Source organism: Perca fluviatilis, chromosome 11 (assembly GCF_010015445.1).
Source record: "Perca fluviatilis chromosome 11, GENO_Pfluv_1.0, whole genome shotgun sequence".
In the NCBI taxonomy this organism is placed as follows: domain Eukaryota; kingdom Metazoa; phylum Chordata; class Actinopteri; order Perciformes; family Percidae; genus Perca; species Perca fluviatilis.
The window spans coordinates 5,318,094-5,341,541 of record NC_053122.1 but is presented as its reverse complement, the minus strand read 5'-3'; the positions used below and the strand labels follow the sequence as shown (position 1 = coordinate 5,341,541).

At 42.1% G+C, this 23,448-nt stretch overlaps 1 protein-coding gene across 1 annotated transcript in view; it reads right to left on the bottom strand.

Moving 5' to 3' along the window:
* Window positions 1-5,049: 5,049 nt before the first annotated feature.
* Window positions 5,050-23,448, bottom strand: part of adcy8 (adenylate cyclase 8 (brain)) — a 137,400-nt gene continuing 119,001 nt past the window's right edge. Inside the window, 4 exon segments of the mRNA XM_039816414.1 lie at window positions 5,050-6,363; window positions 7,056-7,170; window positions 9,046-9,138; window positions 14,991-15,137. Of these exon segments, the coding sequence (XP_039672348.1) occupies window positions 5,864-6,363; window positions 7,056-7,170; window positions 9,046-9,138; window positions 14,991-15,137 (855 nt within the window). The 3' untranslated portion in view covers window positions 5,050-5,863.

Below are 23,448 nucleotides of genomic sequence, written 5' to 3'. Positions count from 1 at the left end.
GATGTTTGATTCTAAAGTAAACTAGCCAATAATATAACAGCCTATAAGTCCAGCTGAGATCATTAGACCACAAAAAAAACAAATCGGTTTATAAAAAAAAAAAAAAAAAATGGGGGGGGCCCCCCTTTTTTTTAATACATTAAAAAAATTTTTTTCCCTGATACTTTTACTGAAGTAACATTTTCAATGCAGGACTTTTACTTGAAGCAGAGTATTTCTACAGTCTGGTATTAGTACTTTTACTTACGTAAAGGATCAGTTTACTTCTTCCACCGCTGGATCTTTCAGATCTTGACAGGATTTGAACCCTAAAAACCCCAGTATTACCAACACTGCTTCTTCCGAGCGATCCCTACTGGGGTTCCTGAGCTACATCAGCTCTCACACAGAATCTAAACTGGATGTGGATTGCTTTTATTGTCGCCCCCCCGCTTTTTAGTACTTGCATATAGTGTCTATATATATATTTGACATGGTGCTACAGCGATCAAGCTCGAGAGTTAATGAGTTCATTGAGAACACCTTGTCCCTCTCACCGCCTGATTGCTGTTTGTGTGATGTGTGACTTCTAGACTACCATGAACTGGGAGTTCTGACAGTGATCCTGGGACTGAAGCGTTCACGTTTCTTTCACATTGTCGCCCTATATAATTAATGTCACCCCTTCTTGGCATCTGAAGAACTACTCTATTCCTTTGTGACAAGCCTTTTAAAAGACCTGCAGATGTCCGTCCGGCATGCTGCATTAATAACCAGGGTCACACGGAGTCTGCACACACAGATTATCAACAAATTAAAAATAAAACTTAGAATGTTAACACGTCTTCACCTCAAGCAGAAAAACAGTCGGCTAAATTACACAGATTTTCATTCTGGATCACTGCGGAAAACTGTAAAAAATGTTTTTGTCGTTTGGATCTGTTAATAACTTACATAGGAAACAGCCCTATGTTCCCACAGCCCTATGTTCCCACATTTCTAAGATTTTTCTTAAAATTAGGCCCTATGTTCTCACATTTCTAGGACATTTTCAAAATTAGGTCTTGTGTTAGGTCTTAAGCCCTATCCTCCCACAAAATTTTTTAGGGTTATAAAATCTGATACAAATTTATGAAAAAGGAAATGTGGGAACATAGGGCCTAATTTTGGAAAAAGATCTTAGAAATGTGGGAACTGTGGGAACATAGAGCCTAATTTTGATAAAAATCTTAAAAATGTGGGAACATAGTAGAGCCTTTTGAAGTTTTTGTGGTTTTTTTCCCCAAATTTTTAAAGTCTTTTTTTTTTTTTACATTTGTCATTTTCTTTGTCACTTTTGACATTTTTGTAACTGCTTTGTCATTTTTTTCAAAGTTCTTTTTTCAATTGTTTTTTCCTCAAATGCTATAAAATTGACTAAAACACCCAAATTCAATGAGAGTAGTGAACTGATTATTTATTTAACTTGTTAAGAGCGTTGTAGTGAACCATCCATGTTCATCTTTTTGGACAATTTGTTTGAACCAAAACCCAAATTTCTGATATAGAAACTTTTTGAAAATGGGTCAATTTTGACCCAAGAACAACAGGGGAAAAAAAAAAAAAAAAAAAAAAAAAAAAAAAAAAAAAAAAAAAAAAAAAAAAAAAACTAAGGCCGGTTAGGCCGGTTGCACACTGCACGCGTCTCGCGAGCGTGGCGTTTCTGTTGCGTCTCAGCTGCGTGGATTTTTCTGTGTCCTACACACCAGAAGCGTGTCGGACGCGGCGCTGCTCCTGCTGCTAGGTACAGGGAGGGCTGATCTCGGGACATAGTGCCGACAGATTCAAACTGATAAATGGGTAAGTGGGCTGTCTGAACACTTAGTGTAGCTGTAAAGAGCCTATATAGCCTATCTGATGTTGGACCGTCACTCAGAACACACACTACGTTGTTATCGTAGCCTATCCTACCATTTATATATAGCCTACTGATTTGATTAAAGCAAGACAACGTCGGCAGTATTGACTGCAAAATATGTTACAGAATATTTCGTTCTGTATGACAGGTGCAATATTTGAAAATCTTTTCTCTGAAATTTTGTATTACATTTATATCTACATTGATGTCAAAACCTAGACTTTCAAACATCAATATCTCATTTATTAATATGTATTTGTGTCTAAATGACATATAAACATATTTTCCTATTCTATTTTGCCTGGAAACGCTTCTATTTCTAGCAGGCACGCGTCTCACGCAGGCAGTGTGTAAGCTCTAATCTGTTAACATGGGAGCTGAAATATAAACAGACACGCCACGTAGCTGACACGCTCGCGCGACGCTTCAAGTGTGTAACCGGCCTAATGTAGATGATCTGGTCTGATGGAGATAATCAGCCATCAGCTCAGTTTCTCAGAGCGCAGAGGGTTTGGGAGACATCCAGCAGGTGTCCACTTTCATTTCCAGCTCCGCTTCTTCACGCTCGACTGACCTTGGGACCGAGGTTGGTGGTTCGATCCCTGACCCTGCAGTCCCATGTTGAAGTGTCTTTGGGCAAGACACTGAACTCTGAGTTTCCCCCGATGCTGCGCCATCAGTGTAAATGTATGTGAGTGTTTATCTGATGAGCAGCTGGCACCTTGTACAGCAGCCTCGGCCACAGTGTGTGAATGGTGAATGGTGAATGGTTCCTGTACTGTGTAAAAGCGCGTTGAGTAGTTGTTAAGACTAGAAAAGCGCTATATAAAAACAGTCCATTTACCATGTGATTCATCGAAACCTTTTTCAAGATCAAGAACAAGAAGAGAGGTCTTATCCTAGTGTGGAAATCAGAGAGGCCGGTTCCGTCTGACGCCAAACATGAAGCGGATTTTCTGTTTTTATGTCTGAATATGATCTTTTCCGCATCAAAGTAAAATCAACAACAGAAACACTGTTTCCGAATTTGAACAGAACGTCCATTAGCCTTAAAAGACAGTTCTCAGCATTTAGTTTTTATTTGAATTATTATTTCAATTCAGGATATTTTCATATGATGAATAATAGTAATGAAAAACCTTTTAACCTCCCTGTTGTCCTCGGGTCAAATTTGACCCATTTTCAAAACGTTTCTATATCAGAAAATTTGGGTTTTCTTTCAAACAAATTGTCAAAAGGAATAACATGGATGGTTCCATACAACCATTACTCTAACCACTTTCATTGAATTTGGGTGTTTTAGTCAATTTTATAGCATTTGAAGCAAAACAATTTATGAAATAACGCTGAAAAAAGTGAGAAAAATGTTGGACTAAAAGCTTTAAAAAAAAGAGTTGCACGGTCGACGGGAAGAGAACACAAGGGTTAATTCTTTAGCCGCATACTTGCGTATCGATGATGTCATCGCCACACCCCTCGACCTCTAGCCTTCGACCCATAGACTCCTGTGCCACAGGATGTATACAGCGCGCAAGCTTCATGCTCCGCCTCTTCTTCTCAGTTTTTGGTGAATTTCTGTAGCAGAACCAACGCCGCCTATAGGCCTGGCATATGAAGTAGCGTGTTGAGTCATTTACAAATGGCTCCGTTTGGACGCAAATATTCTTGACACGATGCCAGGGAAGACGGGGAAACGTACGTGTGGACTTGGCCTCAGTTCTGATCCGGTTGTTATATTTCTCCCAAAATATGCTGTATGTGAACACAAATGATAAACGAGCATACATATTATTTAAGAATGAATTATAAATCATAAAATGACAGTTTACCTCCTTCCCGATGTAACCTTCTCTGCAAAAACATGACAAAATAAAGGCAACAGTGACACATGGCTTATATGAAAAATTAGACCCCATTTTATTGTGCTCTCATATATAAAAGAAATACAAAAAAGAAACATCGACACTAGGCGAGGATCAGAACGGGACGGGGGTTGTTTGGGTTTTGGGGCGGGGGGAGGGGGTTTGGGTGGGGGAAATCATTGGTGACATAAAAAGGGGGGAGTGGAAACGACAGGAGGAAACGCCAGACAGTCCGAGGGGATCATTGCAACAGACATGGAACAGACGAGGGCGGACGGACACAGAACGCAGCCGTCCCGTCCCGTCCCATCCCCCCCTCCCTCCCTCCCTCCCTCCCTACAGCACCACCTCCTCTTCATCCTCCTCTTCATCCTCCTCTTTTCAGGAACAAAGTGGACTTTCAGTTCTGCCAACATTCATCGAAAGCAGAGCAGCTTCAGGGGGCAGAAAATATCTCATTGGTTGAGTTAAACCTGAGTGGGAGGAGCCAGAGAAAGCTTCTTTTTTTTCAGAGCACATTTGGGCTAATTGGGCCACATTCAGCCCCGACAAAACAAGTTTTTTTTTAAAACTGAAACGGGGGGCGTTTAACACCCGGTCGTGTGCGCAGGAGCTCTGCCTTTTTATTTTCCAGGAGTTTACAGACACGTCTCTGCTGATTGGGTATCACCTGTGACACAGCCAATAAACGAGAGACACGCCCACCAAACAAGGGCAAACATATCTCAACTGGATTAATGAGGACTACGGTTAAAGGTGCAGTAGGTAAGCCTTATAAAATAACTTATAACTTAATAACTTTTCGTCATATTTGCTGAAACTGACCCTATGTTCCAGGAGAACTACATGAAGCAGGTCATTTAAATAATAAACCCAGCTCCTCTGGCTCCACCTACAGCCTGTAGTGAGATTTGTAAAAATCCACCGCTCCCTGTTCAGATGCACCAATCAGGGCCGGGGGGGGGGTGCTCATGCACACGCATTCATTCTCCCTTGTTGGGGGAGAGGCTAAGGAGACCATTTCGGGCTTTAGCGGAAAGAGGGGAGGGACTGAGATGTGATTTCTTTTTGGCTAAATCATAGATCTTCACAATCCTACCTACGGCACCTTTAACTGCTCCTCAGATCTCTGCATTGTAAATCCAGACAGCTAGCTAGACTAGGACTTGGACTATCTGTCCAATCTGAGTTTTCTGTACACGTGTTCCACAAAAACAAGTTCCTTCCCGAGGCTATTTTGCAGCGGTGCCGTTGCTCCGTCCGGTGCTTAGCGCCGTCCACGACGATTGCGATTGGTTTAAAGAAATGCCAATAAACCAGAGCACTATTTTCTCCCATCCAGGAATCCTGTGTGGACTCACCAGACCCTCCTCCACAGCACTGTGGAGGAAGGTCTGGCAAAGCGAGACTAGGCTGCAGCTAATCCCAATAATTATGCATTAACTTATTTTTCCTGATCTCCTGACTTGTTGTAGGCTTAATGGGGGCGTTTTCTTGTGAACAAGTTTCTGTTTATATTCAGTGTTTCTCACCAAACGTTTGTATTCTTAAAGTCTAAGGCTGCATTCGCACACGCTGCGTAGTCCTGAAACGATCTTCGTTTTGAATGGAGGGTAGTGCGTTTAGGCTGCGGCTGTGGGGGCCAGAGGCGGAAGCCGGAAAAACCTGCAGCGAAAAACACTGACTTAACTTTTTGGAGAAACGCAACCCGACCGACGAGCGTGGATCAGACCTGTCGGTGTGTTTCGAGCTCTGGTTTGAGGTGGTGTGAGAGTCCCGTATAGGAAACAGGAAACATCACTGCCTCTATCTCTGCCACGACGTTTTAAAACACCAAAACAGAAGCAGTGAACTATCCGGGAGTTTGTGAGGCTCGGTCCTTGCCGCAGCGCCCGCTGGTTCAGTTCCAACCTGCGTCCCTTTGCTGCATGCCGTTCCCCCCCTCTCTCTATCCCCTTAAATGTATAAGCTGACCTATCAAATAAAAGGCCTAAAATGCCAGAAAAAAAATCTTAAAAGAAAGCCTCATCAGCTGAAGTTTAACTCAACCTCTGGAATGTATTCTGCCTGCAGAGCAGCTCTGCCTCTGGGACACCTGTGTGGAACTAAAACTCCCGTGTGCCCTTCAGGACAGCTCAGTCTTATCAGCTGCTTCCGGGTGATGCCCCGCTCCCACCTCGGAGCTACCGGGCGCTAACAACGTCCTCCGGTTGTAGTGGTGGTGGCCCTTCAGGATGCCCGAGTTGTTGTTGTCGTTTAGGATCTGCTTCTGCTTCTGGCGGTTCAGCGACTGCACCAGGCCGAGCACCACGGCCGCCAGCGAGTACTGGCCCGTGATCTTGCGCGGCTGCATGATGAGCGGGTTGGGCTGCACACGGCCCAGCAGGTAGTGCGTGCGGATCTTGCCCTCCTGCTCGCTGATGCCCTTGACGTAGATCTCGCCGCGGTACTCGAAGGCGAAGCCGCGCTCCTTCAGGATCAGGTAGGTGTCCTCGGGCACCTGGATCTTGCCGCTGATCCCCGTGCTGTCCATGCGGCTCGCCAGGTTCACCGTCTTCCCCCAGATGTCATACTGGGGCTTCTTGGCGCCGATCACGCCCGCCACCACCGAGCCGTGGGCCATGCCTGCCAAACACACACACACGCGCGCGCACACACACACACACACACAGGCGATCAGTTGTTGCTTCATTCTAGAGACCCGTTTTCAGAAATCCAGTTTCCAGCTTGATTTTTAAGTTTCTACACATCACAGATCTGTTCGGTTTATACAGTGCAAGGTTCAAAGACGTGGCTGTTGAGGACACGTTAAAATATGCGTCTAGAAATGGTGGTTGTACCCAATGTTTGATACAATATGAATTTACGCTCAGTAAGTGGGATAGACTTATTGTCATTTTGCATGACTTTTTGGTTTCCTTGTGTTTGAGCCTATAATGCCAGGAACACACACCGCGAAGCGTCGTGAAGCGGCGCTATTTTCATTTCGGCGCCCATGTTGTCCAATCTGTCTGGTCATACCGGCTGCGATCAGGCGCAGTGGTCGTTTGGCGACTCCTGCATTTCTTCCGCGGGCCGCGAGCGAATGTGTCAAGCCAGGCAGGTTGTAATAACAGGCATAACATACAGGAAGGCCACAGTGCAGCCGGATGCTTTACAAAATGAAACACATTTCAAAATAAAACACCCAGGTTTATGGTGATTTTGGCTGTCTTGACTTCTCACAGCGAGACACGCGATGAGGCACACGGAGACTGACGGACGGACAGAGAGAGAGTGTGTTCCTGCTGTAATGACGAAGGACACGGAGCTCTTACCGATCCTCAGCTCAAAGTTGTTGAACGAGTGCTTGTTGATCTCCTGGATGCTCTCGTTGAGGGCGATGGCGAAGTCAGCCAACGCACACAGGTGACCCCACTTATCTTCACATTGCTGCGGGTCAGAGAAGAGTCGCAGTCAGCCAAAGGTCAAAGACAAAATCTTACACTTGAGGTGGTGGGTGGGTGGGCAGTGGGGGTGGGGGGGTACTGGATTCCGACCTGGCCGTCAGAAGAACTGCTGCTCATGTGTAGCAGCACCTGCAGACTCTTGCTGCATATTCAAGCAAACAATGCTACATTTGCCGTCTTGTGTGTTTCTTTTTTACTTCCGCTGCTACTACTCACACTACTACTACTCCTCAGTTATTTTATTCAAGAGATGAGGTGCTTTGAGTTCACCTCTGTTGGAGCATATCAGCTTCTTGAGGATTGTCAACCCCCTACATCAGAGAATGGCAAAGGCTCTGAACCTGGATCAGCATGACGGCTGCGGATACAACTTCAATACTTTAGAGCATAGGTGTAGACTGTAGAAAAGGTATAGGTATAGATTGTAGAAAAGGTAGATATTTCCCCCTTAAAAAAATATGAAAGACAACCCACTCCCTTAAAGAGATACAAAATAAGGGGGCTCAAAACATATATGGAAAACAAGAACTGTGTCTACTAAAAATGTGCTACTACGGGGGGTTAAAAAACACGACAGGATCGTGAAAAATAAAGATGTGATTTTGACTGTCTGAATGTGTTTTATGTAGATTAGGCCTGTGACAGTCATTACACAACAACTGTTGATGGTACCATAATGGTCAATTTTATGTTCATTAAACAACAATGTATTATGATAGTTGATAATAAGAGGGGTGGTTTACTACATAGGCTGTGTCCTTGTGTTATTACATTATCTGGGTCACATGACAGTTATATAAACAAAAGATGTATCCTGGGACTCATTCAAAACTTTAATTTGTTTGAAAAAGTAATACATAAATAAGAAAGAGACAATTGTATTGTTAATCAAAGTTATGTCTGAGACAATTAATTGCACCATAAAATTTGGAATTGTTCCAGCTCTAATGTAGATTTAAACTTTGAAGCTTCTGGCTTTAACAAGGTCTTGTTCTCTAACAGATTTGTTGTTGAGCTGAACATAATTCCTTCAAAAACATCCCAAAACACGTGGTGATGTTTTGAATATACAGAAAGATTTGAACAATACAGGAGAATAATAAGTTCTTTTAAATAAACAGAGACATTTGCACCATAAATTGATGCTTAAAAGGCTCTAATTGTTGGATAAAAATTCACCAGAATTTAAACCAAACCTATGCCAGGTCAGGATTCTTAATCTTTGATGAGATATTTTCTGGTTTAAATTGTACTTTTTCTCATTTTAGTCTGTATGTTGGTACAGAAAAGTTCTTGTACAGCTGCCACCCTATGAAAACAAAATAAACCAGTGATGCTTTTGAGAGGTTTGCTTCTATTGTTACACCTTTTTACAGCACAAACTGAACTTTGAGTCGGACGTCTCATTTGGTCAATTTAAAAATAAAGTATAAAGCTGCCAGTAACCCAAAAATACAAGTTCATAATACAAACAATCTATTTTTAGTCCTAATCCCTCAAAATATGTTATAATGTTATGTATAACAGTTTTAGGTTGTAAAAATATATTGTTTTACTATTTATACACGCAAGTAAAGCAGAGAAACTAATAAGGAATACAACTATAAGACCAGTTTTTGCAACTTTTTCATTGAAAGTCTACAGTGAGTTGATGTCAATCAGCAGATGAAATCCACCGGAGATTTTTGGAAAACCGCAAACAAGTTCTATATTTGCATATTAGCAATTTGTGTTTGTGTCTTGTGAGCCTAATGTGAACCTGAAGTTCCCTGCTCGACGCTGCCTCTCATCTGGGACAGCCTGCAGGTTAGAAACAAGCAGACGGACATACGTTGGAATGAACCGTGGAGGATCTCACCTGCTTCTCAGGCGACAGACCGGAGACGGCCATGTAGGTGCTGCCGATCGTCTTGATCTTCTCGATGTCCTGGAAACGCTCCTCGCCTAGCAACTGTGACAAGTGATACAGTGAAAGAAATGTTTACTTTCCTGATCTCAAGAAAATGAATCCAAGACAAGAAAAAAGTTTCGGCGGTCTGAACCGGCCCGTCTCAGCTCGACTCAAACCAGCTGATGGTGTCACTGCAACTCAGCTGGTCGAGTCTCCAGAGGCTGGTTTTAGAACGTAAGAGACGTCTCCTGATTCAACAGCCAATAGAGAAGTCAGCAGGGGTCCGTTCCAGGTAGGAGGTTTAACAAACTCTGAGTCTAACCCTGATGTCTGAGTTGATTTACCCTGAGATGGGAAACTCTGAGTTTTCGGTTCCAGAACAGCTGATATGAGTTGGTTCAATCAACTCAGAGTATGTTCACTCAGGGTTACGCGCGTGCACAAAAGGCAGTATGAATGGAGCCATGATTCTACGATTCACCATGGTAACAACCACAAACAAACGGGTCGGCGGAAATACTCATGCGCACAAACAGCGAGTTTGAACATGTGTTTTGTTAAAAAAGCAAGACAGCGGCTGCTGCTGCAAAAGAGAGAGAATTGGTGTGGGAGAAAATTGCTGCTCGAGTCAATGCGTACACATTCACAGTGTATTAATTTCATATTTAATCACAGTTAACTTATAATATTACTGGTGAAAACTGGAATTGTATTAGGCCTACACCTATAATTTCATTTAGGTGCAATCCTGCAGGCGAAAAAGTAAACTATACTAATCCCATTCTGAGGCTGCAGCACCATGATCATTAACAGAACTATAATGTATAATGATGTATTTCTTTTTAATGACTCTACTGTCCAGGGAACACTACAAAAAAGTTTAAAAAACGTTTCAGAGCGAGTCACACTTTTCTGATTGCTCTGCATACAGTGGCTTAGCCTACAGTATGATCCGCTACACTGTTGTTAAGAAAACTGCTGTTTGCAAAAAACGTAATGCGATAGGCCTACAAAGAATCTGCTGGGATGTTAAAGCCTGTCCACGATGGTGGATGTTAGTGATATGAGGACGGATAAGGTATCTAGGTGGACTGTGATAAAAAATACCTCTCAAATCGGTTATGTGGAAATGAAAATACATCTATAGTCGGGACTCAATACCGACGTAAACTCTCTGTGAATTAATACAGCTTTTTCATCAATGGGATCGTCGACAAAAGGACGTGACATGTTTGAGAAAAAAACGTTTTATAATCTGCCAAATATAAACCAATACGTTTTTTTATTCATGCAGATAAAACTGCATTAAAATGCGCCTGATACAGACTGAATGAATGAATGAGGAAATGAGTTTCTCCTCCCTCTGAGAGGGTGGAGACTGAGAGAAACTCGAGGTTTCTTGAAGAAAACCTGCTGTCGACCAGGTTAGGTTCACAGGCTCAGTTACCATAGTAACTAACTCCGAGGTTAAGTTACCTCTCTTTCTGGAACGGAAAACCCAGAGTTTCCCTCATCTCAGGGTTAACCAACTCAGAGTTTTCACTAAACCTGCTTTTTGGAACGGGCCTCTGGTCGAGTCTCCAGAGGTTGGTTTTAGAACATAAGAGAGGTGTCATGTTTCTACAGCCAATAGAGAAGTCAGCTGGTCAAGTCAGCTACAAACTATAGAAATAAAATGATCCATAATCTATTTTATTTTAATGTTTATAAACAGCTGGTCGAAATGGCAGAGTTTAAGACGGAGCCTCAACAACCACCCGAAAGCACGGTTACGTTATATCACTATCACTAACGTTATCCACCTTCATATTTAGACATAACAAATGAAATATTCAGCTACAAAAAAGCCTGGAAGTCGGAAGTTAGCACCTAAGTACAAAGAGGCGTTGCTGGAGATGGAGATGATAAACCGTCTCGTCTCATTGGTGTAAACTGGCAGGTTTTAGAACACTGCAGAATGGCGCCTTGCAAGTAGTTGCAAGTTTAACAACAACAATAATAATAATAATAATACACTTTATTTAAAGGCGCCTTTCTCGGCACTCAAGGACACCGTACAGGGATACATAGGACATTTAAAAACAGCAAAAAATTAAGAATACAACAATAACAACAACAGAAAGAGGCAGAGCTATTGACATTAAGTGGAATAGGCAGTTTTAAACAAATGTGTTTTGAGTTGCAATTTGAAATGGTGGGGAAGGAATCGATGTTTCTGAGTTGGGGTGGTAATGAATTCCAGAGACAGGGAGCAGAGCGAGTCAATGCTCTGCTCCCCCGTGGTGGTGAGACGGGCAGAGGGGACAGACAGGTGTATGAAGTTTCAACTCGTCTCATCGCAAATCTTTGGTCTGAACTGGGCTTTACAAAACAATCGGGCATTCTGAACAAGGCACATTTTAAAACAGGCACTGCAGTTGTATTATTATAAACTCGAAAAATCATAAAATCTTTGGTGATAAGGAAACTGCACAAATAAAAATCCTTTTTGCTACTTTTAACCATTCTTCTGTTTATTTTGTCAACAAAAACGTTCTGCCTGGCCTCCTTTCAGCACAGGAAGTCCCATTTGGAGTCTTTTTACAGGACCGAAGAATTTCCATTTCTGACTAGAAAGACTAAATGAAATGGAGTTCGTGCAAGCTCAGTTTTCCTGACAAAACAGCAAATGTCAGGTACGATATTGCCCTCTGTCAGTTTCCCTCTTCGAGCCGTTTATGAATAAACAGCATAAACAGAGGAGTTGTGTACTCAGCATGAGCGCTGACATGGCTGAAAAAGTGCCATAGACTGAAGCTGCATCAGGAGAAAAGTCAGCGTAAGACAGCAAAATCCTGGATACCTCACAGACTCACAAACTGAGGCTACATTTAGATTTCTACCTTTTGGTTTAAAAACTAAACATCTTCTGCTACGTTTCCCCCTCTCATTCCCCCTGCTCTGGTGATCTATGTGTTCACGTTACAGCGCATTACGCATCTTCTATTTTAGGTATACAATATATGGTCTTTTGTTGAAGTAGATGATCACTTATATTTTAAATAAGAATTATACTTAAATAATTCAGCAGAGGCAGGGATATGTAGACCAGAAAGGGGGAAATCCCACGCATCCCCCCTGGAAAATCACACCCTGCATCTTGCATCCCTCCTGCTCAGGCGTTTCCCCCTCTCATTCCTCCTGCTCTGGTGTTTCCCCCTCTCATTCCCCCTGCTCTGGCGTTTCCCCCTCTCATTCCTCCTGCTCTGGTGTTTCCCCCTCTCATTCCCCCTGCTCTGGCGTTTCCCCCTCTCATTCCCCCTGCTCTGGCGTTTCCTCCTCTCATTCCCCCTGCTCTGGTGTTTCCCCCTCTCATTCCCCCTGCTCTGGTGTTTCCTCCTCTCATTCCTCCTGCTGGCGGTGTTCCCCCTCTAATTCCCCCTGCTCTGGCGTTTACCCCTCTCATTCCCCCTGCTCTGGAGTTTTCCGAACCCCTAAACCGGAGACATTTGGAAACTCTTCTGACCCGTTTTGGTTGGTAATCTGCGGGGTTGTGTTGCAGTCTCATTGGCCGCAAACGGAGACCTTTGGCGACACCGACACTGACGCCAACGTTAACATATTGTAAAAGAAATGTGATGTTTCAAAACGACAGAAAATATTCCGTTTCATGTGATTAACAGTTTTGCCAACTGCCCTCTGATGTTATTATGTGCTGCTCATATCCCGAGCTACTCTGCCATCTTCCTCTCTGTGGGCTAGATTTATCAAGCCGTTTGCGCCAGTTTCCAGGCGCTAATTGGTCGCATAAACAGACGCAGCGCAAACTGTAAATCAGGCCCTGTGTGTCTCTGAAGGCGAGATCCCCGATGGAGAACAGAGAAGTCTGCTCATGTTGGAGGAGTGAGTGAGGAGTGTGGCCTGAGGCAGCAGAGATCTCAGCTGGTGTCTGCCTGTCTTGCCTCTTATTAGGAGAATTTGACACTTTCTGTCAAAAAGTCAGGGTCGAGTGTGGAGGCTCGATCAGGAACCCGGGTTCCTCCAGACTTCAGTCTGTCCACAGGGACCCAAGATGTGCCAGAGCTTCAGCAAACTTCAGCAAGTGTGCATTTGAAAATGAGTCATCTTTTCTGTCAGTTTCACAAATTCTGTTCAAGCATTTCCTAGAAAAGTGAATCCTACGTATAAAAATATCCTGAATATATAACTTTAAGTCCAATGTAGATGTGAAGCGGTGCTGGGGCGGGGGGGTATACTTCTCCATTGTTTTTCTGCCTTTTTGAACAGTGTAGGAACTGATTTAATCTGAAATAGTTTAAGTAAGTGAAAGTATTTAGTTTTTTCTACTATTGGACTGAGGGATATATACATATTTTTTGGAGGGAATCGTGAACTCAGCAACAGCAAATCCTTCTGTAACTCTGTAAGGGAAATCAATACATCTCAGTAGTGATCTGAGTATTACACAGACGTGTTAATATGAATGCAGATTGGTTCTGCTACTAGAGCTAAAACTCTCTGTTTGAGAATTTTCGGTGGGCATCTTGACACATTTCTTGCACCGAAAAACTGGCTCGTTGTTGGAAACAAACTTCTAAGACCTGCTCTTTGAAACCTTCAGCGTGTTTGCTACGGAAAAGACTCCTCTTCACTGTTTTCAGTTTCTTAGCATTGTTCTGATTTCATTATATGATGATAGTCGCAACTGTGCAACACTGATGCAACCAGATGGTCGACATAAGCTCAGTGTTTGCTGGAAAGTCAATGACCAGAGTTTTACTCTTTGCTTCATAATAAAGGCATAAAAAGACAGAAGAGAGATGACAAGAAAGGAGGGGGAGAGACGTGTATGATGGGTTTATGGTGTTGTCATTTATACAATACACTGAACAAAATTATAAACCCAACACTTCTTTTTGCCTCTGTTTTTCATGAGCTGAACTCAAAGATATTTTCTATGTAACCAAAAGGCTTATTCTTCTCAAATATCGTTCACAAATCTGTCTAAATCTGGGTTAGTGAGCACTTCTCCTTTGTTGAGATAATCCATCCACCTCACAGGTGTGACTTAGGCTGGACACAATAAAAGGCCACTCTAAAATGTGCAGTTTTACTGTATCGGGGGGTCCAAAAAACAGTCAGTATCTGGTGTTATGATTAGGGTTAGTGTTCATCCCTCATCTCTCTCTCTCTCTCTCTCTCTCTCTCTCTCTCTCTCTCTCTCTCTCTCTCTCTCTCTCTCTCTTTCTCTCGACCTGTCTGCAGTTCGTCGTAGTAACCGACTTGAGAGGGCAAATGCTCACATTTGATGGCGTCTGGCACTTTGGAGAGGTGTTCTCTTCACGGATGAACCCTAACACTAGATACCGACTGGTTTTCGGACACCCCCCCAATACATGGATTATCTCGGCAAAGGAGAAATGCTCACTAACACAGATTTAGACAGATTTGTGAACAATATTTGAGAGAAATTGGCCTTTTGTGTACATAGAAAAAGTCTTCGATCTTTTGAGTTCAGCTCATGAAAAATGGGGGCAAAAAGAAAAGTGTTGCGTTTATAATTTTGTTCAGTATATGTTTATTTGGTTTATTTTGTTACTATTTTGTTAAATAGTCTGGAATATTGTAGTTACTGTGTCACTAATGTTGCGAATTGTATGTTTTGTATGTTGTTTAAAAAATGAAAATTCTTAATCACCCAAAAAAGAAATACATTAGTATGGTCAGTAGACTGTAGATGTTTTTAGTCTCTCTGGAGCCATTTCTATCTGATAACCTGCAGATGTAAGCTCTCCTGTGGTTTCTTCCTGTACATTAATCAGTCCTGAATCTGGATAATCTGGATGTTTTAATCAAAAATGGACGATGCTGACGCATGTTTGAAAGTTGGGGCTGAAGTGTACGTGGGTGCACTTTGAAGTCGGCGGTCTCACCTCGTCAAAGTCGGCAATGATTTCGTTGAGGAGCCTGAGGCACTCGACCCCCTGGTTGTTCATCTCAGTCTGGGAGTAGAAGTCGGCGAAGCCCGGGATGGACGCAAACATCACACCCACCGAGTCGTAGGACTGGGAGTACAGCTCCTGCGGGGGCACACGGCACGGATTCAACGACTATTGTCACATTTGTCTTATTGAAAATGCAAAAAAAAATATCAGTGTTCCTATATAATTGATATCAAGTTCAAGGTGTAGAATCTTTTAGCCTACATAAATCAATCGACAAAATCGGATTCTTTTAATCAGTTTTGGATTTGATGTGTTTATGTAATTTGTTTGATGTCAACTAGAGCTGCAACTCACGATTAGAGCTCGACCGATATGGGTTTTTCTCTGGCCGATGTCGATCTTTATAAATCAGGGTCAGCCGATGGCCGATAAATTCTGCCGATTAATTTTGGCCAATATTTGGCCGATATGTGCTTGTTTTTAAACCTCTATTTGAAACATAAAATGTAACACTAATAATTACTGAAGATACACAAAATTTCTCAACAAAAATATTTATTGAACACTTCACCAATCTGCACGTGTATACTTACATTAAAATGTATAATGTAAAAACATATATTGTATAAATAATGTATAAAAAAATATATTAAATAAACGAAAAACAGGGAAGAAGAAAATACATTTTGTCAGAAACTTAGCTCCTCCAAAGGCACTGGGTCAGGTCACTCTGCTGGTAATTGACTCTAGGGGCAGCACAACAACAACAACACAAGGCTGCCCGCAGATGCGCCTGCCTATTAATCGGCTTGATATACTTGGATATCAGCCGAAGCCAATTATGTAAAAAATGCTAAAAATTGGCTGATTAATTGGTCGACCTCTACTAAGGATTATTTCCATTGTCGATGAATCGATTAGTTGTTTGGTCTGTAAAGTAAAAAAAAAAAAAAAAGTGGATCAGTGTTTCCCAAAAAGCCCAAGACAACATCCTCAAATGTCTTGTTTTGTCCACAACTCAAATATATTCAGTTTCCTGTCCCAGAGGAGAGAAGAAACTAGAACAATATTCACATTTAACACGCTGGAATCCGAGAACTTTTACCTCCTTTTTTCTTAACAAATGACTCAAACTGATTAATCGATTGTCAAAATAGTTGGCAATCAATTTAATAGTTGACAACTAATCAATGAACCATTATTAATCTTTGCAGCGCTATAAAAGATGTAACAACACTGGTGTAGGCCTATAAATTGAATACTAATAATAGGATATTTTCTAAATATTAAAATGAATCTTTAAATTGATAAAGTGTAATAGTGTATGAAGCTAAACATGTATATCATTTCAACTATTCCAGGGGTAACTTTGGGTCACTGTGCACAACACAGTGTCTGTGTGCATTAATTCAGCAAATGAACAAATGTGCAAAATAAAAAAACGTATTATTATTACTCAAACTCAATGTTACGAAATGCTTTAAAATAAAATAAAATAATCTTGCATCTGCACAGAAACACTGAGGTTTCAAGGTTCTGTGATGCAGCAGCTGCACCTACACTGCTCCCGCCACCGGGGGGCAGCGTTGGCACAGGAGAGAGCAGAGCAGCAGGCCTGCTGGCAGGAAACATCTTCACGTCACTGTGGGAATATTTTAATAATAGGCTGGTAAACATAATGTCCAGCCATAGTTCAACATCTCATATAAATAACTAAAGGGTCAGAAGTCAGACGTCTCTGACTCTTGCTCGGCATTTTGCTCGGCTTTTCTATTTAATTACTCTCGGCCCCTGACTTTAATGTGACATCGCCGCCGGCATTATACACACTTAATGAACGCAGTCAAAGGTCAAAGCTTCAAAGATGAAGTTGGTAAGAGTGGAACTAATTGAATTTCTTGGCCCTTCTTTAGTATCACGTGAGTCGCTGATATTTGACTTTTTTTTTAGGAGAAGTGTGTTATTTCTGTATGTTAGTGATGTGTCACCACCACAAGCCTCCAGAGCAGCGACTTCTGGGTTTGAGATCTGGTGACTGTGAAGTAGGGTTGGGTACCGAGACCCGGTGCTAATACGGCACCGGTGCCTAAACGACCGGTATCTACCGGACCGAATTGCAATGCGGATTTCGGTGCCAATTAAATGGCTTTTGCGCTGCTCTCTGATGCTCTGAAACAGATGTCAGAGGCAACAGGAGCATCGCTGCACGTGACGCTAGTTAACACTTCACTCGACAGCAGCTAACGTTAGCCTACCGTTAGCTAGCAGCTGGAGTAAACACGGTTAAAATGCTGACAGCTTAACGGTGTAAAGGGTGTCTGTATTTCACTGGGGAGGATTCCAACAGCGGGACGTTAAGCGGTCCCATGCACGTAACCTGGGTGTTATTTTGGACTCCCATCTTAACCTGAAATAGCATCTGTTGTAAAGACCAGTTTTTATCAATTTAGAATAATTTCCAAACTCAAGTCTGTTCTATCATATACTGATCTGGAAAAAGTCATCCATGCCTTCATAACCTCCCGCCTAGACTATTGTAACTCTCTCTGCTTTGGTCTCCCTCTGACACTGGTGGCACGCCTTCAGTTGGCCCAAAATGCAGCAGCTAGGCTGCTCATGATCACAAAAAAGCGTGAAGACATTACACCTGTCCTAGCTTCTTTGCACTGGCTTCCAGTCCAGTCTAGGATACAATTTAAAAATACAGCTGATGGTTTTTAAAGCTCTTCACACCCTGGCCCCCAGCTACAGAGCTGGAATCATTCATCCCCATTTTCTTCCATCCAGAATGCTGCATGGACTAGCCAGACCCTCCTCCGCAGCGCTGTGGAGGAAGGTCTGGCAGTGCAAGACCATTTCATCTTTAAATCCAAAACCCTTCCTTATATTTCTTCTTACACTTTTAGAAGAAGTAGAGTAAGGTTTTTCAGGACATGTTTAATGTCTGTGGCAGCAAGTGGAACTCAATATAAACCTAATTTCTTTCTTTAACAAATCACATGTAATAATCAAATAATGTTGATAAAATGACTCTCAGCTTTCTGTCAAGAGCTCTTCAGCGGACCCAGAGCTTCAGTATCTAAATCACGGAACAACAATCAGCCTGATTAATAATGTAACAAGTGATCAGGGCCCAACCTATCCTAATGGATGCATTTTTAATCGTGCTCTTTATAAGTAGGAATAGACATGGCAGCAGAATGATATCAGCTCTCCTCTCCTGACATTCATAATTCATCGGCCGCTTGCCTTTTGTTCGGGAAGCAACGGAAGATTGGAGGAGACGATAATGAAGGAGCCGAGACGAGGACGGACGGGGACAATACGGCGATTTGACTCTGGCGTGCCATAACTGTCCTCTCTGCCCGACCCGCACAATCAGCCATTATCGAGTTGGTAAACGAGAAGAATGCAGCAGAACGAACAGAGAAGAAAAGAAGTGAAATGAAGCAATTTTCTTGTCAGGTTTATTTCCCCCACATTAAATAAAAAAAGCTAAAATATTGTTTAAGTTTTAGTGTGAACTTCTATCAAACCCTGGTGATGGATATTTAAATAGATTCATCCCAGAGACATCTCCTCTTTCATCTTAATTGCTGGCAGCTCATTACAGAGAAACACAGAAGTTATCAGCCATAACTTTTAAAAGGTGGAATTAATAATTATAAATCTCATTAAAAACAATGTTTTTTTTAAATGTCAGTTTGTCGTTTTGGTCCAGACTTAAGGCCCTGAACATCTGCTCTACGGATTGACACTAAATTCAGTACTCAGCAAGGCCCGGTCTATGTTAGACTGCACAAACTACCCCCTTCACTCTGAGTTTGACTAAAAGCTCCTTTGTTCCCTGTGCAATAACTAGGCTTAATTTGCACGTGTAATGTAGAATTTCTTAGAGATTGCTCCTGTGGTATAACAACAGGTTCTCACTCCCATCTCGTAAAATACGGACGCTTGGTCAGGTGCCTTTGTCGTTGTTATTGACACTAAAAGTCTCCTATAGTGTCGTATAGGGTTGTGATGGCGCAGTGGATAAAACACCTGCCTTTTGTGTGGGAGACTTGGGTTCGAATCCCACTGCGATACATCAACCAATGTGTCCCTGAGCAAGATACTTAATCCCTAGATGCTTCAGAGGCGTACGACCTCTGACATATATAGCAATTGTAAATCGCTTTGGATAAAAGCGTCAGCTAAATGACATGTAATATAACGCGCTTGGCTGGGACTATTGGCGTTGTAGCTTTTGAAGGAAAAGCTCGTGGGCGGGCTTACGTTTCCGTGACATGTGGGAATAACGGGACGGTTAAAGAAGAAAGCGACTTTAGGAAACGTGACAAGTGGGATACGATCCCGGTCTCCTGGGTGAAAGTGTTTGACCCATCCACCACACCCAACCAACCTCCCTACGCGGATTTTCCCCCTTACATACTACTGTCTAAACCCCCGTCTAGCTGCTGCTCTCCCCGGTACGTTCTACAAACACGCTGAAAGGAGCTTCGTCGCTTCAGACGCTGACAGCCACTGTCCAAACGTCTGTATTTTACGAGTTCGGAGTGAGAACGGCTTGGGTAAAAAATTGTGTTGTATATATTACACACAGGAAACTTTTTTTGTACTTTGTACATGTCTTTGTATTGTTGTCTTGTTTATTTGTATGTTGTTTGAATGTGTGCTATCTTGCACTCCTGACTGCAGATCACATTTCCCATTTGGGATAACAAAGTGACTGAACTGATGGTTCTTAACTCTTTATCAGAAACATTTACCAAATCGGATTGATTTAAGCAAAAATGAGCCAAGCTATGCTTTATGGCCAAAACTTTGTGGACACCCCCTTCTTATCCAATGACAGGGTTTTATCTACCATTATAAGGCTTTTAAGGGCAGCACCAAAGCCGTTTTGGGCTGCTATAGGCTACCGAATGTAAAATCAATGTGAGCATCAAAACTAACGGATTGACTTTTCCCAGATCCAATGATTGTAGTCGGTGTCCAGTGGACTTCTTTAGCAAGTTTTGTCTTTAAGCTTTTTTAATGGTTATTTATTTATTCCCTGATCTGGTTTTAAAGACACAGATATGGTTACAATAATGGTCCAAAATAGTGTCAAATTGCATTTTTTATTAACTGAAAAATGTAAAATTTTCTTTATGGAGGACCCCTAGACTCCCTGCTAACTATGTGAACCTAAGTCTGAGGGAAAACACTGAATGGGTCAATTCATCATATTCCTATTCTGTTCTGTTAGATCTGCCGGGGTCGACTGCACATGCTGTTACTGTGACGCGGAAACCTCTAGGAGTAACCACAGCCCAGCAGCAAAGCGATGAGCCGCACAAGCTCAGCAGGACCGGGAAAAATCAATTGTCCTCAGCCGCAGCACTTGCTGCTGAGTTCTAAACTGCCTCAGGAAACCAACGTCTGCACAAGAACCATACGTCGCCGGGAGTTCCCGAGGTACACGCGCATCAGATCATCATGTGTAATGCCGAGCGTGGGCGGGACTGATCTCAAGCTCGCTGCCACTGGACTCTGCTGTAGGGGAAATGTGTTGTCTGGAGTGATGAATCACACTATTTGGCAGTCTGGGTTTGGTAGAGCTGTAACAATTCCAAATTTGACTGTACAATCGTCTCAGAAATGATTGCGATTAACAATCCAATTTCCCCTTTAGTCAAATTTAGATTTATTTATGTATATTTTATTTTTTTCAAACAAATAAACTTTCGAATGAATCCCAGGATACGTGATATATTACTGTCATGTGACCCAGATAATGTAATAACACAGGTACACAGCCTATGAAGTTATACATTGTAGACCATAGCTAATGTTAGCAATTCATTGCGGTTAAACAAAGAAACGACGATTAGCCTAAAATGCTGGTTTCGGTATGGGAACGTACTGGAGTTTATGCACCGATCCAAAACCATGTCATTTTACCCTGAAGAAAATCTACTAAAGGAGTTGACTGACTGTCAAACTAGATAACAAAAAAGAAAGTTCTACGGCATGTACTAGGTTCCCCAGTCAGTGCCCTTGATCAAGGCACTGGCTCAGATCTGGAGTTGGTACCCGGCGCTGTGATTGGCTGCCCACTGCTCCCTTGAGGGATGGGTTAAATGCAGAGAATGAATTTTGCTACATGTATGTGTATGTGACAATAAAGTACCTTTACCTTATTCATTGTTTCGGTTTGTTTTATGTGTCACAAAAAGTTTAATCCGAGCCGGACCGAACAACAAACAAAATCATTTCAGATCCATACAGGGATCCATACAGGGATAGTAGTTTAAAGCTGTTAAAACATCCATCATCACATGTATGACACACTGCTATCAGATCAGTACTCGTATCGGCCGATAACCAAGTTCAGGTATCGGAATCGGTATCAGGAAGCAAATAATGGAATCGGACCAACACGGTCCAACATGACAAAGCCTTTGTGTGCAAAACCAGCCCCGTGAAGAAATGGTTTTCCCAGTTTGATGTGGAAGATCTTGACTGGTCTGCACAGAGCCCTGACCTCAACCCCATCCAACACCGACTGAGAGCCAGACCTGATCCCCCAACATCAGTGTTGGACATCACTAGTACTCCCAACGTGTCTGATTTGGAGCAAATTAGGCATCGACCAATTATCGGCTGATATTTGGCAATGGGCAGATTATCTGTATAGTTATGTATGATTTTGAAATGTACGTCTACTCTTGTTAAATTTAGTATTTTGTCTTTTTTACAATATTGGAGCACGTACTTAAGATGTTTAATGCGAGACACAAACTTGTAACAGAGTATTGTAATTACATCTTAATTTTGACTAAAAGATTTTAATTTTTACTGTCGGTTCCAAATATCCGTTATCAGCTTCATTAAAGCCTTAATACGTAATTTTTTTATTAATGAACATCCCTTACATTCAAGCCGTTGCCAAATGAGCTGCTACAAAGATAATTAAGACTCAGCTCCACACAACAACAGAAGATTGTGGCGTCCGGTGACTTTCCCGCGCAGAAACTTGAACAAAGATAATGACCTCTTCTGAAGAGTCCATCATGTTTTGTTAATCCGTTTCCTCCTTGGCTACTAGCAACTGTCTTTTATTTTCATTACTTAGAATTACTCACGGGGCCAACAGAAACTATGCACTACAACTTTAACTACTAATAATCGGTGTCGGTCTACCCCCTAGAGCGAATCCCTGCAGCCAGATTGTGTTGTTTGAGTGTCCACCTTTAAGTTATGCAGTTTGTCATATTAATCAACACACATTCAAGATAAACGTAAAAAACGTAATGAGAAAGGTCATTTCATTTAGAAGATGGGTTAAAACACGCACCAGATTAACCATAGACCCATCTGATTTCTTTGTTATTGCGTGTGCTCCCATTTTAGACTTTGTGCAGAACAGCTCCATTCAATGGAAATTAAAAGCACAAAAGGAAAAGGGCAGCAGAGATAAGGGGAAAAAAAAAAGAAAAGAAACTTTGTAAAGTTTGACTCTGCATATTCGCGGCCGCTGAGTCACTCCTTCCTGTGACGGGCGAGATAAATCAATGTGTTCTCGGCTGCCGAGTGACAACATGTTATTAAAATCAAATCAAATTCATATGACCAAAACACACTCTCTCTCTCTCTCTCTCTCTCTCTCTCTCTCTCTCTCTCTCTCTGTACAGTTGTTTGAAAAGCAATTACGGAGCTTTTTCTTTTCTTCATATCAGTGGTTGAGAAAGGAGGTCCTGCACTTTTCTTATTTTACTAGTTTTGTCCATCATTTCTGTCAGCATTAATTTCATTTTACTCACCAATTAACAGCTAAGCTCACCATCACGATCAGACCAGACGCAAACAAACTTCCAGGTTAGACAAACTTACTTGGAAGGTAAAAAAAATGTATCACCATCACAAGCTACAGTGTCATATCCTCAAAATGTGAGGACAAAGACTTAAAAACCAATTACATCATGGTTGTTTTTTTTGCATCTAAGAAGTTAGTTGTTCATCAACAACATAGTGAGTCTCAGAATTCCCACAAGCAATTAAACACATCGACATGGAAGAGATTTAAGGGACTCGGCTTGCAGCTGTAGTTCCACGTGACAACAAACAATCACCTTGCAGAGAAACATTTAAGTCAATCAAATCAAATGAAGCAAACTAAATATTCATTGTGACTGATGTAGGCATGTCGTAAGCGTGTTTCTGTGGAGACGATTGGATCGTCAAGGTGAGGAAGAATGAAAAAGTGTGAGTGTGTTTTGTGCAGACCTCGTTGTAGGCCTGTCGCGATAGTCAATAAATCGAGTTATCGCACGATAAAAAAAAATGAGCTCGATAATTTTTCCGGCCGCGATAATTTCCATTTGCATGCTTGTTTGTTTTCCTCGTCTCTCTCTACCAAAGAGACTGGAGGACCACTCTCGGTTCCTTAGCGTAGCGGAGT